Below are 17,750 nucleotides of genomic sequence, written 5' to 3' on the forward strand. Positions count from 1 at the left end.
ATTTGAATCCAACAGGAATCTCATGGCACACTGGATGTCTACTAGAAGATCAACAACATGTAGTGTTTTTTTTTTTGTTTTTTATTCCATGATAATTAATGACAATGGGCACATTTATCACAGGGTTTATTTATTTGAATAATTGGCATTTTATGCACATAATTGCAGTTTCATTCTCCACCCATGACGACAGAGTTCAGTGAGTGGACTGCTTTGTTTTTTGCTTAAAATGTTGAATATTTGATCTGAAAATGCATAATTGAAAATAACAGTCAACTCATGAGCATTGAAATAAAATATAGATATTTTTTTGAGTCGATTCCAAAGCCAGAGGGCTCTTCTGAGGATCAGCTGACAGGTCTGGAAGACAGAATGGGAACAACATAAGAAGTTAGCTCAATATTTTTACGAGTGATACAGTCACATGGACAAGAAAACACATCTGAGAAGGAAAAATGAAGAAAGAGGTTCATAACATTTTTGGTGTAAAGATCATATTCAAAATGAAATGTATTCAGATTGTTTGATTTTAAAATTTAAACTTGAGATTTTTTTGCATTAAAAAGTATCTAATCTTTAAAAGAGATTAAAAACAAAAATGCTTTCATGAGGTGCGTTGGTGAAACAACACTTCCACCCAGACTGTCTCGGTGTAAACAGGTTTGGTCGGCGTCTCATTGTTCTGCCTCAGGCTCAACTCGACTGGGACATCAGATGTTTGGAAAGATATTTGATCGATGAGTCACGCACACATCGGACGGTTGGACGACCAGCAAAAGAAAAGACAAACAGAACTTTACCCTGTGTGAAATCAGTCAATAAATCAGGGATGTCAAACATGAGGCCCGTGGCCCGAAACCAGACCGGATGAGGCACTATTTTGCCTGTCGGTCCCACTCAAGATGGAACTGGTTTGTCTGTGAACTGAAACGCATGTGGCACTCCGGTCGAAAGGTCGAATGTTTATAATGAAAGAAGAAAGCTTGGTGTCTCACCTGGATTCATCTGTCCTCTGTTCACCACCTTCCTTGTCCTTTCCCGCGACCTCGCCCACGCCCTGGGCCGCGACCTTTACCCCGATGCCTGCGGCGTCTTCCACCACAGCCGTCGGATTCACTGCCGCTGCTTTCACCACTGTACCGGCCCGGGCTGTTATCCCGACGACCACACCGAGGACTCCCGCTATGGTCCCGATCCCGGCGACCACCTCCAGGACTCCCGCTATGGTCCCGATCCCGGCGACCACCTCCAGGACTCCCACTATTGCGCCGATCCCGGCGACCACCTCCAGGACTCCCGCTACGGTGCCGATCCCGACGACCACCTCCAGGACTCCCGCTATGGTCCCGATCCCGGCAACGACCTCCAGGACTCCCGCTATGGTCCCGATCCCGACAACCACCTCCAGGACTCCCGCTATGGTCTCGGTCTCGATCTCGATCCCGACGACCACGACGTCCACCACGTGGACTTCCGCTTCTGTCATCCCGGTCACACTGATCACTGCGGCGACGGCGATCATCATCGGCGTGCCTGTCAGGACTGCCGTGACCCCTGTCGCGATCGTGGTCACGGTTGTAGTCGCGTCTGTCGTGATCGTCGCCATGGTGACCACCTTCATGGTCACCTCCAGGCCCCGGACCCTCGACACAATCCGACAGACTAAAGGGGTGATCTTTACCTGTCAACAATATCAGAAACTTTTTGAAATTGCTCCCAAAACAGTACATATATTTTCACACTTTTACCACAAAGAATTCGAGACGAGCTTCTTCTCTTACCTTCAGGCAACTTGAACATTTTGGTTGGTGGTCGTCTTTGTGTCAGAAGATATTATAAAACGCTGTTGTGTAAAAGTAAAGATATTATATGTCCGAGTCTAAAACCTTTGATTCTTTTCAGAAAACATGATCATACTCACATGTCGTGGAGCGCTGTCCCCAACCTGAGCTCTTGCTGTGATCAACAGGGCGTCTCCTCTCTGCGTTAGAATAAGGGGAAGTCCTGAGAACAGTTTGTATCTCATTAATCCTCTGGAGCAGCAGTGCAGAATCTGAATGATTCTAAAAGTCAAAACACAAACATGACATACACAATTCAATCTTCAGCAATGAAGTGTGCACATCTGAGCAATGAGAGGATCATAGAATACAATGCAGGTGGAGGTGTGGATCGATCGTTATTTAGTGTTGATCAATGCATGAAGTGACTTGTTGCTGTGATCGTCACAGTGAATTCAGCCTGGCTGAACTGGTTTGGTGCCCTCATGTGAACTGGGTGGATTTGTTTTTGTGGTGAGTTACTGGCATCGCGTCCCATCAGAAACCAAGACACAAATGACAAACATTTAACATTTAACAAAAAGAGCTGAAAGAATAATAGAAAGCTGCAAGAAAGACGAGGGTGGAAGAGATGGGAAGGTCATCATAAAATGACTAGAGCGTTCGAGACAGAGGGAAAAAAATAAAAGATGTAAAAATGATGAAAGGCAAAAAAAGCAAGGCTATTTCTGTCGTCCAATTCAGACTCAAGGTAATTGATCTCAAGCAATGCGAATAACAAAGGCACGGAAAGAAGAACAAGTAAAGTCAGTCACGAAAGCCTGAGCAAATTAGAACGTTTGAAGGCCCGAGGTGAAAGAAGTGAGTGTGTGAGAAGGAAGTTTGTTCAACAGGTAAGGAGCGTCACAACTGAAAGCTGCATAAACTTGTTTCTCCTTAGAGTGAGATGGATGGATAGATAGAAAAAAAGTTAAAAGGCAGTCAAAGAAGATTAAGGACACCAAAAATGAATTAATAGATAAATAGATTGTCACTGCTCCCCACCTCCCCTCACTAAGTAACTAATCTCCCCCAACCAATCAGAACTGGTGGGTGTGGTCTAGAGTTCCTGAAGTCAGTGACCTGTTCCTTTGAGGCGTTGAGCAGCAGGTGGTCCCCCTGCTCCAGACTCCTGCTGTCCCTGATCCACCTCATGTGGCACAGCTCCGAGTTGGAGCAGCAGTCTGAGGTGTGCAGGGGAAGGAGCAGAGGGCCCGAGCAGAGGGCTGAGAGGAGGTGATGAACTGTGATTGGTCAGGTTTCACAGAGACTGCCCAAGCCAGACTGGACCAAGCCAAGCACCAGTCAGCCCCAGCATATGGCTGCAACCCGGGCCCAGGGTCCAGTCCTCCAGTCCATGAAAAGGACACCAGGGAAGACCCGGGGCAGGAACGGTTCTTCAACCCTTCAACACCTCCACCTTCTGCCGCTGCACAGCAAAAGACAACAGGAGACAAAGAGCAGCCGCCTGGCTGGCACCGAGCAGCTGGCCGGCACCAAGCGACTCTTCCTCCAAAGACCATGGAAAGTGGTGACTGTCTGGGCTTTAGCATAAACAGGTTTTGCCAAGCGTAGAACTGTTTGCTGTCATGATGTGTGGATTTAATTGAGATCAGATTTTGAAGTGGATTATTTTGACACACAGGCAGCCGGAGCAGAGGGTGAAGCTCAGGTTGGAGTTTGCTCCACCTTCTTTATGAATTCTGGTTATTTAAGAGAGCTGTAAACGCACCGTTACTGATTTTATTGTTGTTTTTATGTCGTTGTTGAATCCATTGTTGAGTTCATAACTACAGCCAGATTTCTGGAGTCAAGGTGAGCGCTGACCGCTGACCTTTGACCTTCTCTGCTGTAATTTTTTAAATGTTTTTTTAAAGGATTTAGTTAAAAAATTCTGACACTTTAATTCAGTAATTACATTTATGCACTTATTCAGGAGGTATAAGGGCTGTGATCCTTTGCCAACGCTGATAAGAGAATAAAGAACTTAAAGGAAACAAAAAAAGAGTTGATGAATGAATCCAGAAAAGATCTGAGAATGTAGGGAAAGCATAAAGAAAGAAGGTGATCATGCAAGAATGGAAGAGTGCATGAAAAAAACGAAAAGAACAATACAAAAAGTATCCGGGAGCCAGTGATTGAGTCTCAGCGCCACTTGGGGGCGCTATACCAACGTGAACGTCAGACTTGGAGGGTCGTGGAGGGATGTTGACTCAGATGATCCAGCATTGAGCTGCAGTGAGCTGCAGGAGGACACCATGAGCTCTGCTGAGCCCATCCTCTTTAGAATAGCCTCAGTGAAACATCTCACTGCGAGAAAAGTCTTAAATGACCAGTTTGTATTGATCAGTGGATGAAAACGGATCAACTTTTGGACTTTTTGCCGTTTCTGGAGAATTCTTTTTTCAAAAAGCAACCAAAAGTAAAATATCCTAAAAGTGCTCGAAACTTTACATTTCCTTTGAAATTCTTCTTTTATTGGTTTATTAATGAGTTCATTATCTGATGTGACTTGTTGGATTTGTTTCAGTTCGAGGAATGTTTGGTGTTGGTAACAGTGGAAAAACCAGAAATATTAAAGCAGGTTAAATTAGAACAAGCAAACAGTAAATGTCTGGATTTTAAAGGCTGAAAAAAGAAACCTTCGACATTTTAATAATTACTCATAAGAATCATCTGTCTGTCACTTTCTGAGACGTCTTTTGCTCATTTACGTCCCTGATCAGGTCCATAATTACACACATCTTTCCTGCCCATTTTCAGATGAGTGGTTTAAGTTCAGTTATACAGGGTTATAATCACACTTTCTGAATATTTTAGGATCACAGGGGGAAAAAAGAAAGGGTTCACACTGGCTCCTGTCTAGAGCTGGTTGTAAATATCTGAAAGTTTCTGATGAGCAGTAGCCTCCTTTCAAACAGACATGATTTGTGAGTGAAGCTCCTGCAGAGCTCGCTGCCTTTCCTCCCCTGGCTGGAGGAGTCACTCATCCTGACATTGGCTGGTATCTCAAAAACAGACCAAGCCAAACATTCCTGTCTGTTCTGTTTCCTGACAAGGACACTGAGGTGCGTCCTCACAGCGGGGGGACAAAGTGCTCGTCAAATATGAAATGTGATAGAAAGAAAGCAGAGGCTGATGGGAGAAGGAAAAGTCCCCTCAGAATAATCTTATATGAGACATATTTTGATTATTTATCATGGAAGCACACAAATTGTCATTTCTACTTCTCTTTTCTTAAGGAGTCTGTAGCACTGATGGGTTTGGATGACTTTTATTACACCAAGGATAAACCACCATCGAACTAAAAGACAACATAAATTACAATGAGTAAATAAACAAGATACACACAGAATATGACAGAAATCTTAATAACTTGATGATGGAAACATAATAACAACATACCTCGCTGATTGACCATAAACTTAAAAGTAGAAATGAAGTCTCTCACAAAAAAAAAATATATATTTTTATCAAATGAGCCGGCCTTGTGCACGATGCTCGGCGTATGGGCGTGCATCTTCAAAAAACACACGACGGAACACAGCCTGGAAACAAAGGTTCCTACCAGACCTGATTTTCAAAATAAATCAAACAGATAGCAAACAAAAAATTATGGCAGTAAAACTCCCACCAAATCACAAACATATTGTGATTTCACTTTAAAATATACAAACAATTATAAGAGCATTTCAACACCTTTAACATTTACTCTGCTTCTAGCAGTAACACTGTTTTGTGGATTGGTCTTTCGAGATACACTCTTTTCACAGTCCCTTTTCCATCCTTATCCAAGGTTGAGTCACTGAGCAACAGCTTCACCTTTCTGACTCTTCCATCCATGCTTGGATGTACTTCTGTTACTCGTGCCAGTTTCCACTTGTTTCTTGGAACATTGTCCTCTTGGAGAATAACAATGTCATTCACCTTTGTGTTCCTTTTATCCTTTTGCCAGATTTGTCTCTGTTGAAGATTCAGGAGATATTCTTTCCTCCACCTTGTCCAGAATTCATTTGCCAAAAACTGAACTTTCCGCCACCTCTTTCTCAGATACAGGTCTTGGCTCACGAACTCGCCAGGAGGGGGCAGTATGATGCTGGATTTCATCATGAGAATATGATTAGGTGTCAGAGGTTCAATACTGGGATCATTTAGGTTTTCCACTGTTAATGGCCTGCTATTTACAATAGCCATGACTTCATAAAGAAATGTTCGGAGGGAGGCACTATCAAGTCTCCGAGAGTTCTGATCTAGAATACCAGTTAAAACACTTCTAATGGTCCTAATTTGCCTCTCCCAAACACCTCCCATGTGGCTTGAAGAGGGGGTGTTCAGAACAAACTCACATCCATATTGTTTCAACTGCTCCTTGTCACAATCTTTCAGTGCATTCAAAAACTCTCCACTAGCACCTACAAAATTAGTGCCTTGATCGCACCTGATCTGTCTGACATGTCCACGAATAGAAATAAAACAGCGTAATGCATTGATAAAAGCATCACTAGTAAGGTCATCTAACATTTCAATATGTATTGCCCTTGAACACATACACGTGAAAAGAAGACCATACTTTTTCAATTCTTTTCTACCCTCTTTCACATAAAAAGGTCCAAAACAGTCAATACCACAGTAGGTGAAAGGGGGTGTTGTTTCCATTCGATCCTCTGGTAAATCTGACATCCGTTGATCTTGAATACTTCTCCGGTACTTTCTGCAGGTTGTACACTTGTAGATGTGGGAAGCAACTGCACTGCTGCATCCTGTGATCCATAATCCATTGGAGCGCAGCTCGTTGACAGTTATTCCTCTTCCTTGATGATGCACCTTTTCATGGAAGTGTTTAATAAGTAAGGATGATACATGACTTGATTTGGAGATGATTGCAGGATGTTTGATGTGTGGGTGAAGACTTGATCTTGCCAAACGTCCTCCCACCCTGAGAACTCCTTGCTCATCAACAAATGGACTTAAGTTGTAAAGCTTGTGTCTCTTGTCTTTGAGTAGAATGTCTTTCCTTTGAGTTAATTCTTTGATTTCCTTGCTGAACATGTTCTCTTGTTCGAGTTTTATTATGAACAGTTCTGCTTCTTGTCTGTCATTAACACTTGTATTTTCACCTTTTGTTTGTGTGACTCCTTTAAAATCCTTCACAAATTTTTTGAGACGAGCAACAGCGTTAACAGCTCTTCTCCAGTCTGAGAATTTGGTGAGTCGATCGAGTATTGTTCTTTTTCCTTGTACTTTGGTGTTGAGCACATGCACCGTTTTCAACTCGGGGTCATCAGACAGAACTTCTGTAACCTGGTCACTTTCAATGGGTAGTTCACTTTGCCACAAGAACTCTGGACCTTTAAACCAGTTGGAGTTAAGTAGCTGTGAAACGTTTAACCCTCTTGATGCATGGTCTGCAGGATTGCTTTCAGATGGTACATAATGCCATTGTTGTGGGTCTGTGAGTGACTTTATTCTTTGAATCCTGTTTGCCACAAGTGGAATCTCCTTGCTTCATTATTCACGTATCCTAACACAACTTTGGAGTCTGTCCAGTAGTGTTCATGCAGATCACTTATTTCAAGTTCATTTCTTAACATCACACTTGTTCTTGCTGCGACTACTGCAGCTCTTAACTCGAGTCTAGGGACAGTAGTAACCTTAACTGGGGCTACACGTGCCTTTCCCATGACTAAGGCACACTGAACCTTTCCTTCCGAAGTGACTGTTCTTAAATAACTACACTGTCCATAGCCTGTGACACTAGCGTCTGAAAAGTGGTGTAGTTCCTGCTGAATGATGTCTGTGTTTGTCGGTAAGATGCATCTTGGGATTCTAACTCTTGACAAGTTTTGGAGATCTTGGAGCCAGGATTCCCATTGAGTGCGGAGTTGATCAGAGAGTGGCTCGTCCCATCCAACTTTCTCCTGACATAGCTGTTGCAGGATTTGTTTCCCTCGTAAGATGAATGGTGCAATGAAACCTAGTGGATCGTAGACTGATGCTACTGTGCACAGGATTCCTCTTCTTGTCATTGGGTACTCTTTCACTGTTATTTTGAACTGAAACTCATCAGAAGAAATGCACCACTGTACACCAAGAGCCTTTTCCATCAGTGGTTGTCCAAGTGCCAAATCAAAGTCCTTGACGCTTTCAACACACTCTTCTCTTGGCAGTGACTTGATCACATTTTCACTGTTTGAGATGAACTTATGTAGCCGTAGTTTTCCTGTGCTACATAGTTCTCTTGCTTCCTTGACGAGACTTATCGCTTCTGCTTCTGACATGACACTTACAAGTCCATCATCTACGTAAAAGTTCTTCTGAATGAACTTGATTGTGCTTGGAGCAAACTTGTCCTCACCTTGTGTGGCCAGATGTTTTAAACCAAAGTTGGCACAGCCAGGGGAAGAGGCAGCACCAAACAGATGAACCTTCATGCGGAAGACTGAGGGCATAGCGCTGACATCACCATGCTCCCACCATAAGAAACGTAAATAGTCCTGGTCTTGAGGTGATACATGGAACTGGTGGAACATGCGTTCCACGTCGCACATTACAGCCACTGGGCCTTTCCTAAACCTACAGAGCACTCCCACCAAGGTGTTTGTGAGATCAGGCCCTGTAAGTAGGTGCTCATTCAGTGAGGTGTCTTGATATTGTGCAGAACAGTCAAAGACTACACGTATTTTGCCAGGCTTTTGAGGATGGTATACTCCGTGGTGGGGAATATACCAGGCAGGGGAATTACAGAGTTCTTTCTCTGGTACCTTCTCTGCATCTCCATGTGCAATAATGTCCTCCATGAACTTTACATAGTCCGCACAGTACTCTTGATCTCTTTTGAATCTGCGTTCGAGACTGCTCAGACGTTGCATCGCACTTGACATGTTATTCGGAAGACTTGGTCTTTCACCTTTGAAAGGCAGTGGCATTTCATAGTGTCCATCCTGCTTTTGTTTGATTCCTTTTTCTAGCTTGGTAAGGAAGCGGAGGTCTTCTTGTGAAATGCTTGTGTCTTCCACTGCTCTCTCTGTGAAGTCTGATTCAAGAGCTTTGATTACATCTGGGGAAGTTACTTCTTTTATTTGGGTCTTGTAGATGTAATGAACTTCATTCTTTAGTTTTGTGATTGGCTTAGTCACTGGGATTACTTGTCTTACAATGATGCGGTGACTTACTCCAATGACATCACTGACTGTTTCACGTGAATCACAGCAGCTTATTATGCTCCAGCCTAAATCTGTTTTCTGGGCATATGGTTGGTTTTCTTCGCCACATATAACTTCTCTGGGCATTAAAGCTTGTGGGCAATTGTACCCTAACAGAAGTCCTATTTCACAGTCCAGTGGTGGAGCAATATCTTGAGCGAGATGGTTTAAATGTGGCCATGCTCTTGCCGTATCTGGAGTAGGAATGTGACTACGATTAGCAGGTATGAAGTCACGTGTGTAAACAACTGGTACAGTGAGTTTTTTCTTGGAAAACAGTCCTCTTATTTGCAGGGCTTGAAGCTTTGTGCATGGTACAGTTGTTTTCTTAGACGACATTGTAGATAGTTCGAGCTTAACTTGTGTTTTGGTTGTGTTTAAGTTGTCTGCCACTTCAGTGAGAATGAATGACGAATCACTCTGTGTGTCCAGCAGAGCGTAGACAAGTACTTCCTTATTTGGTTCACTTTGAGTAGATATATAAACAGGTACTATTGCAGATGTTTGTGTATTATTATTATCATGAGTCACTCTATTGGATGTGCTCACATTCACTGTATCTTGTGACTGTGTTACTGGTTGCTTGGTTTCTTTCTGTTCACGTACTTGTTCTGTAGGTAGTTCTTTCTTTGTTTCTTGTCTTTGTCTTTCTTCATGCAAGCATGTGGGATGGCGTTTTGAGCATGTGTTGCATATCATCCGGTTGCTGCAGTTCTTGGAGATGTGACCACTATTTAGACAGCCAAAACATAGTTTCTCGCTTTGAATAAACTTAACCCTTTCAGTGACTGGTTTCTCAGCAAACTTATGACACTTGTGCAAGCTGTGTCCTACCCTTTTACAAAACACACAAGAGCCTGCACGGTTTTCAGTAGAGTTCGTTGTGAAGATCTTTGCTGAATCTTGTTTCTTCTGAATGGTTGTAAACTGAGGTTTTGCCCTGAGTTTGTCAGAATCACCTTGTCTTATAGCTTGATATGATGTAATGGGATTACATGCAATACTTGCCTCCATTGACAGAAATGTTACAAAATGACTAAAAGGAGGGAATTGCTTGTGCTCCAGCTGGTACTCTGTAGCTTTCCTGTTCCATCTGTTACTCAACCAGTCTGGGAGTTTAGCAGCAAGTCTTTGGTTCTCAATCCCATCATTAAGGACATTCAGGCTTTCATTGTTAACCATTGCCGATTGACAGCTTCGTAAAAAGTCGACAAACTTTCTGAACTCTGCACTGTCCTTTCCTGTAATTTTTGGCCAGGAGTGTAACCTGTCTCTAAAGGCCTTAGCAATGACAAAAGGCTCACCATAGCGTTCACTGAGCATTGTCCATGCTGACTCATAGGAATCTTCAGAGCCAATCAGAAAGTAGCCCTCTAAGGCTTCTCGAACAGAGCCACCTACATACTTCTGTAGAAAGAATATCTTCTCTGCAGTGGGAATGTTCTTTCTCTCAATTAGAGTCTGGAAAGATGCTCTCCAATGCTTAAACTTAAGTGGATCCCCACTAAACACTGAGGGCTCTGGAATAGGTAGTCTGTTAGCTGCCATCGCTTCTGCCAAAGCTTTCACAAGCTCAGCTGTACTCTCAGAAGGGATGCTTGACTCTTTTGGAAGTTGTAAGGGGTGATTAGCAATGTTCTTGAGCTCTGGTATCTGTACATTTTCAGGATTTGGAGTAACATATTCTTGTTTCAGTGTCTTCATCATATACTTGTAGTTTTGCTTTAGCTGCATTGAGTCTTTTCAGATTTTCAAGTCTTTCAATTTCTCTTCTCAGATCCTCAACTGACTTTCTTCTTGCAGCACTTTCCTCTTGTTGTTTCTTTAGCAGAGCTGCTTTGTCTTGTTGCCTTTTCAACTTACGCTCCATTTCCTCTTTCTCCTCTAGAAGGCGTTGTGACTTTGCAGCTGCTTCTTGTTCAGCAGTTATACGTTTTTCTTCTTCTTCGAGCATTTGCACTCTTTCTTTATGTTTCTCCTGTTCAGTCATTATCTGAAGTACTGCCCTTGTCGCTTCATACTCTGCAGCAGCTTCTTGTCTTTTGGCAGAGGAGACATTTGAAACACTAACTGAGCTAGAGGATGTAAATATAGAGCTAGCATCAGGCCATACAATCTGATCTGGATTCTCTCCTTCAATGTGAGATTTTGCATTCTGCGCAATTAAGTTAGTCACTGATGTGCACTTGTCTAACTTGGAACGCATGTCATGAGGTGGACCATCTATTGCTCTGTATTCATCATAAACACCATTCAGCTCAGTTACTTCTCTTTGTACAGTCTTCACATGTCCTTCAATAATGTCCACTGGATCTCCTTTGATCACAGATTTCTTGGCAACTTTAATTAACGCTTTCCATCTGTCATAAATGCCATCAAAGCGTCGATGCAGCCCTTGCAACTTGTCTTTGTGAAACTCTTTCCCTTTTTCTGAGAGCATGCGAAACCTTTCACTTTTACGCACCTCGACTTGCACTGTTTGCTCTAAACAGGCTTCATCCACTTGCCGTGCCTCTTCAGCCTCATCTGCTCCGGCTGCTTCATCTCCTGTTTCATTGCTTACTGACATTGTTTCCTTTTTATTTATTTTTGAAACCCTTTGTACTTGTTGAAAGTCTTTTTTACTTTTTAGCTTGACTTGAGAAAATACTTGTGAGCTTGGTTGCATCCATTCCCTTCTTGTGACTTTGTTCTGCTGTTGTTTTCAAGCTTCACACAGTTCCTTATTGTTTTTCCCTCCTTGTGTCACCTTTCCAAACATATACTTTAATGTCTGACCTTTGGACGTCTTAATGAGGAAGCAACGGCTGAACGTGTGTCCATCAACTTTGCAGCAGCTTACTTGTTGTTGCTATGGCGCGATTTCGCCACCAGGAGGCCGGGAAGGTGCAGGTCCGAGTTCGACTGTCATTTCTACTTCTCTTTTCTTAAGGAGTCCGTAGCACTGATGGGTTTGGATGACTTTTATTACACCAAGGATAAACCACCGTCGAACTAAAAGACAACATAAATTACAATGAGTAAATAAACAAGATACACACAGAATATGACAGAAATCTTAATAACTTGATGATGGAAACATAATAACAACATACCTCGCTGATTGACCATAAACTTAAAAGTAGAAATGAAGTCTCTCACAAAAAAAATATATATATTTTTATCAAATGAGCCGGCCTTGTGCACGATGCTCGGCGTATGGGCGTGCATCTTCAAAAAACACACCGACGGAACACAGCCTGGAAACAAAGGTTCCTACCAGACCTGATTTTCAAAATAAATCAAACAGATAGCAAACAAAAAATTATGGCAGTAAAACAAATGTTCCCCACTTTTGGCAACCAAAAAAGTTTGGGATGTGTTTTCTGACCCGAATCTTTTAACTTGCCGCTCGCTCTCTTGTGATGGTGTTTAAATTGTGTTGATTCACCTTCCCAGAAGCCTCAGCGGCGCTCCACGGGTACAGCCACTCACGGCCCAAACACTGGATTACAGCAAGAACGCCGGACAGGACTATAACTCCTCCCCATCTTCTTCTTTTCCTTTTCAGATTTTTCCTTCAGGGGTCGCCTCAGCGAATCAATTGCCTCCATCTAACCCTGTCTTCTGTATCCTGTTCTCTCACACCAACTACCTTCATGTCATCTTCAACCACATCCGTAAACCTCCTCTTTGGGTTTCCTCTTGGCCTCCTGCCTGGCAGTGGGAAACTCAGCATCCCTCTAGCAATATATTCACTCTCTCTCCTCTGGACATGTCCGAACCATCTCAGTCTGGCCTCTCTGACTTTATCTCCAAAACCTCGAACATGTGCTGTCCCTCTGATGTACTCATTCCTGATCTATCCATCCTGGTCACTCCCAAAGAGAACCTCAGCATCTTCAGTTCTGCTACCTCCAGCTCTGCCTCCTGTCTTTTCCTCAGGGGCATTGTCTCCAGAACTCCACCTTCTTGATCTCTTCTCCCTGTCGCCCCACTCTTCCACTTGGGTCCCGCTCATTCACGCACAGATACTCCGTCTTGCTGCTGCTAACCTTCATTCCTCTCCTTTCCAGGGCAAACCTCCACGCCTCTGGCTTCTCCTCCACCTGTTCCCTGCTCTCACTACAGATCACAGTGTCATCTGCAAACATCATAGTCCATGGAGACTCCTGTCTAACCTCGTCTGTCATCCTGCCCATCGCCACAGCAAACAAGAAGGGGCTCAGACCTGATCCCTGATGTAGTCCCACCTCCACCTGGGACTCCTCTGTCACACCTACAGCACAGCTCACCACTGTCTCACAGCCTTCATACATGTCCTGCACCACTCTAACATACTTCGCTGCCACTCCAGACTTCCTCATACAAGACCACAGTTCCTCTCTGGGCACCCTGTCATAAGCTTTCTCCAGATCTACAAAGACACAATGCAGCTCCTTCTGACCTTCTCTGTACTCCCCCTCTTCTCAAATCCCCCCTGTTACGGCCATCGCCTTATTGTCTTGCATTTATTCCTCCCTAGTGTGTGAGTGTGTATTGTGTGCCTGTGTGAGTGTGGTTTCCCAGGTTGCTGCAGCTGCAGGAACCAAGCAGTCGCCTCATCGCCTGCACCTGAGGAGCCTGACCAGAGGGCAGCTCGTCAGCCAATCCTGCGAGGCCGCCTGAAGGGATAAAAGCGGCTGGCAGGACACTGACCGGCAACAAGCTGTAAACCAGCAACGCTCACGTGCCTCTTGTGGTCACTCATACTTTATTAGTTAGTGAGGCTGTTGATTCTGTGTTTGTGGTTTCAGGAATCTTGGTAGTATTTCTGTTAGTTTTAGTTACTTTTTGCCCTTGTTTTTGTGAATTGACAGCTCTAGTTTAGTGTACTTTTGTTCCAGTTTAAACTTATTTTTTTTATCTCTTTTTCTATCTCTCTGATGGAGCCTGACGTGGAGAGGAAGCTTCTTTGTTCGTAATTGTGTGAGTGAGATAGTTGGCAAGTTACCAAACAACAATTTTATTGAGATAAACCAAACCACAACTTAATTTCCTTCTTGTCTTTCTTCAAAAACTAACCCTAACCCATATAATGTAAAAAATGCCTGCATAATTATATGAATAACATTAATAAATGATTTGCTATTTTGATATTCATGTTTGTTGGCATTTTTCTTTTTTAATTTGATCAGCATTAATGTGTTTTTTTAGGACTGATAAGTGGAAAGAAAATGTCAAGTGTGAGTATTTCAGTGATTCTAACGTGCAGGGCTTCCTCTCAGCATGCTTATTTGTGCATGTGAGTGAGAAAATGACACATGTCGAACACCAGTTGAACAGGATGACCTTGTCACTCGGCATGTTTGCTCTTCAGGTTGCAGTCAGTGTGAACATGAAAACACACCTAGAGGTGACAGGAGGTTAAGTCAATATTTCCCTGCTTTTTTTGTGTCACCTGAGGATAGAAATGATGTTCTCTCGCTCAGTGTATGCAGAATATCATTAGGGCTAGCAAAATTGAGACTTTGTGGAATTTAATGTTCAAAAAGTTCTGCTTATTTTTTCATGTTTTCAGACAAAATGCACATATTTTCTTCTGAAACCACAGAGTTCCTCCTGAGATTTGCTGAAAAATGTCGTTTCTGAGTTGTGTCCAGTCCATGCAGCTCTGAGGATTCATCACACAGCATTCAGGCGCTTGTCTTTAAAGTATTTTAATTCATGATCCAGTCTGAACCACATATTCTTCTCTCATGTTGACACGGTACAGTGTGTTAGCGATTTCATGCATGCATGTCTCCTCAGCACCGTTGGTCGAATGTCAGACCGTGCAGGCAGGCTGACAAGCTGCAGGAAGACAAGAAATATGTGCACACAAACCAGTAGAACGTAAAATACTGAGATGTTTTTTTCTTGCAGAGTTTTTTAAAAGCAGAGTATTGATCTGGTGGAAGACGCGTCTGCTATCTGGGACGGAAAGAGACACAAAAACAGGTTTCTGCAAAGTTCAAATGTTTTCTCTAGGTCTCAAAACTTTTAGTTTTTTTTTTGTTTGACGATCGATGGAATTTGCATCTCACCTGAGGCGACCCTCTCATTCGTCGCCGTCCTTCTGGCTGCCTTAAGGGCTCCCACTGTCTGTTCACTAAGAGCCCTGATCACTTCCTCCCTTTGGAGGACTCTTTCCCACTGAAGAACCTCCAAATCCTTTTTCTGGGCTCTTGCTGCGTCTATCTCTTTTTTCTGGGCTCTTGCTGCGTCGATCTCTTTTTTCTGGGCTCTTGCCGCCTCTGAATGGAAAACCTTCGTTTCGTGGCACTGGGCGGCGGCTCCTGCTGCTGTCGGCGGAGTCCTGATCACAGTGCTCGGGTTTGTCTTTGTCTGCAAGGAGATCCAGCAAAATGAGTCAAACATTCTTTTTTTTTTTTTTTTTTAAAGAAGATATTCCCGAAGTAGTGCCTGACTTCATTAACCACAGTGTAAAAGGAAGAAAAATGAAATGAGAAATGACAGAAGTGTCTTACCCGAACTGCTCATCTTTGCAGCAGGTGATGTCTCACAGATGTGAATCTTATCAAGAAAAGACAGGAGAGGGAGGTGCACTCACATTGTAATTTGACCAATGACATGCAAATAGTCACGAAACCTTATTGTAAATCTCCACCTGGATAACATTTTTGTTGTTTAAAGAACTTCAATAAATCTAATTTTAGGTTTCAGTCACATGGCCATCTATCTTTAAGTTTAATTAAAACTAGAAATTGGCACTCAGAGAGCGTAGACCTCCGCCACAGCTCAAACGTAAGAACACCATTTATAATTGCACAACACTGTGATTGGAGGAGTGATCAGAGCAGAGCACAGCATGCAGTGCCTCTCTCTGTTGCCCTGTCGCCCTCTCTCCCTGTGTGTGTGTGTGTGTGTGTGTGTGTTTACCTGAAAAGGAAAACTGAAAAGTGACATAATTTATGTTATTTTACTTCATTTCAATTCGAAAATTGACCGGATTCTGTCGTATTTTCCGTTCCACAGTTCCTGTGTGGTGCGATCTGCTCTGTCCAGCTTTACAACTGGCAGTGCACAGTGCGTGCAGCTCGTGGAGAAAATAGAGAGGAGCAGAGCGGGCGCAGTCCACGGCGCGTGCCGCTACGGACGCCGCGGTCCCCCGCGTCTCCTGTATGAACCGTCAGATAGGTTAACAGTTGCGCTGATCTGACAGTCAGTGCATGGCATTTCCCACTTCTGTGTTGGAGGCTGCGCGTCCTGTGTGAACCAGGCGTTTGTCGCCCCCTGTCGGCGGGCCTGCCCAACCATGTGAAAGACTCCCTATCTCTCAATGATAAAGAATCCTTTAAAAAATTCCTGGATCCAGACAGTGATCCGGATCATCACCAAAATTCCATCAATTGTAAGTTAGCCCAAGACCCACCTTTCCACAAAGTTTCATTGCAATCCGTCAATTACTTTTTCCGGGATCTTGCTAACAAACCAACCAACCAACAAACCAACAAACCAACCAACCAACCAACCCACATGATTACATAACCTCCTGGTGGAGGTAATTACTGCAGGCATGCTGCACATTTATTTCTAAGTTTTATGACACCCCAACACAAAAAAAAAAAAAAAAATCGGTTCAAAAATGCATTTCTCAAAGTTTCATTATATGACAGACTGTTCGAAATACTTCCACTATTTGAGAAGTGGTGTCTAAATGCCTCGTTTGCCGTGTTGGTACTCACCTGATGTGAACAGCAGTCCAGAAACACGCCGTCTGTCCGTGTGGGGAAAATGCTCCCAGTTTATCACGTTCATGAGGCGCAGCACCATAGCATGCTTTTTTTAAAAGCCACAAGGTTTGGTTTCACTTCAGCTGCTTCTTTATCAAAACAAAATGACTGCACTCTGATTTCTTGTCGTTCAGGCCTGTCGTTCTGCAGCAACAGAGGTGAAAATCCCACTGTTAATCCAATACATGATTTTTGATTGCCGTTATCAGTGTCCATTAGGAAAAATTTTGGCTCTGAGAGAAAGGATGAGGCCAAAGCAACATATGAAGTGTTATTTCAATAATCTCAAGCTCCAGTTTGCAAAACAAATGATGCATGTGTTCATCCTGCAGAGAGCAGAGCTCCAGTGGATATGAACTCACCTCCCTGAGCGAGCAGATGGGAAATCAGCAGAAAAAGCTTCATGAAAGACTGATACAAGTCAATAATGGGAAACAGAAAAAGTTTAAATGAAATTCAGTAGGTCTGCCCAGAGTGAAAATCAGAACAGAGTCAAGCTGGAATGTAAAGATCAGCAAGGTGATGCTGTCAACTCAGTGAGTTTACAGCATCACGTGAAGATGTGAGTTTAACTCACATCTGCATTTTTCACATTTCCAGCAACATTTTTGTCAAAATTGTTTGATTTTGTGAACATGTAGACTTTTTTTAATCATTAAAAACTAATGTTTGATTTTAAAGGTTATTATGGCATTATTTTACCGGTCCAGCCCACTCCAGGTGAAGTTGGTCTGTATGTGGCCCCTGAACTGGTGTTTGCATGTTCTTCCACGTGGACTTTTCTCATTCTGTACTTTCTGGTTAATTGATGGACAGCTAACCTGTCTCGAGCACGGCGTTTGCCCTGATTTAATCAATGTGAAGGCGATTTTGCTTCAGTGCAGATCATGAAATTTACCTGGAAGGAAACGTTTGTGGATTTAATCTTCACTTTCTCACACGGTGACTCATTGCTTCTTTGAACCAGGCAGACA

The 17,750-nt window shown here is 43.2% G+C and overlaps 1 protein-coding gene across 4 annotated transcripts; it reads right to left on the bottom strand.

Annotated features, from left to right (window-relative positions):
* Positions 1-313: 313 nt before the first annotated feature.
* Positions 314-16,743, bottom strand: LOC115384065 (uncharacterized). 4 transcript variants are annotated; one of them, XR_003930783.1, is made up of 5 exons: positions 16,729-16,743; positions 1,922-2,063; positions 1,782-1,843; positions 996-1,681; positions 314-360 (listed from the first exon to the last, which is right to left on the bottom strand). XR_003930783.1 is itself a non-coding variant. In XM_030086363.1 (4 exons), exons 3-4 carry the CDS (start codon positions 1,619-1,621, stop codon positions 348-350), a joined length of 639 nt encoding a protein of 212 aa, XP_029942223.1. In that variant the 5' UTR covers positions 1,622-1,681; positions 1,782-1,843; positions 1,922-2,141; the 3' UTR covers positions 314-347. The 4 variants fall into 4 exon arrangements, 1 of the variants encoding a protein (XP_029942223.1); XR_003930784.1 differs by lacking the exon at positions 16,729-16,743 and adding an exon at positions 2,093-2,209 and having other exon boundaries at positions 1,922-2,004; XR_003930785.1 differs by lacking the exon at positions 16,729-16,743 and adding an exon at positions 2,093-2,110 and having other exon boundaries at positions 1,922-1,981.
* Positions 16,744-17,750: the final 1,007 nt, after the last annotated feature.

The sequence above is a fragment of the Salarias fasciatus genome (genome assembly GCF_902148845.1).
Source record: "Salarias fasciatus chromosome 23 unlocalized genomic scaffold, fSalaFa1.1 super_scaffold_20, whole genome shotgun sequence".
Taxonomy (NCBI): domain Eukaryota; kingdom Metazoa; phylum Chordata; class Actinopteri; order Blenniiformes; family Blenniidae; genus Salarias; species Salarias fasciatus.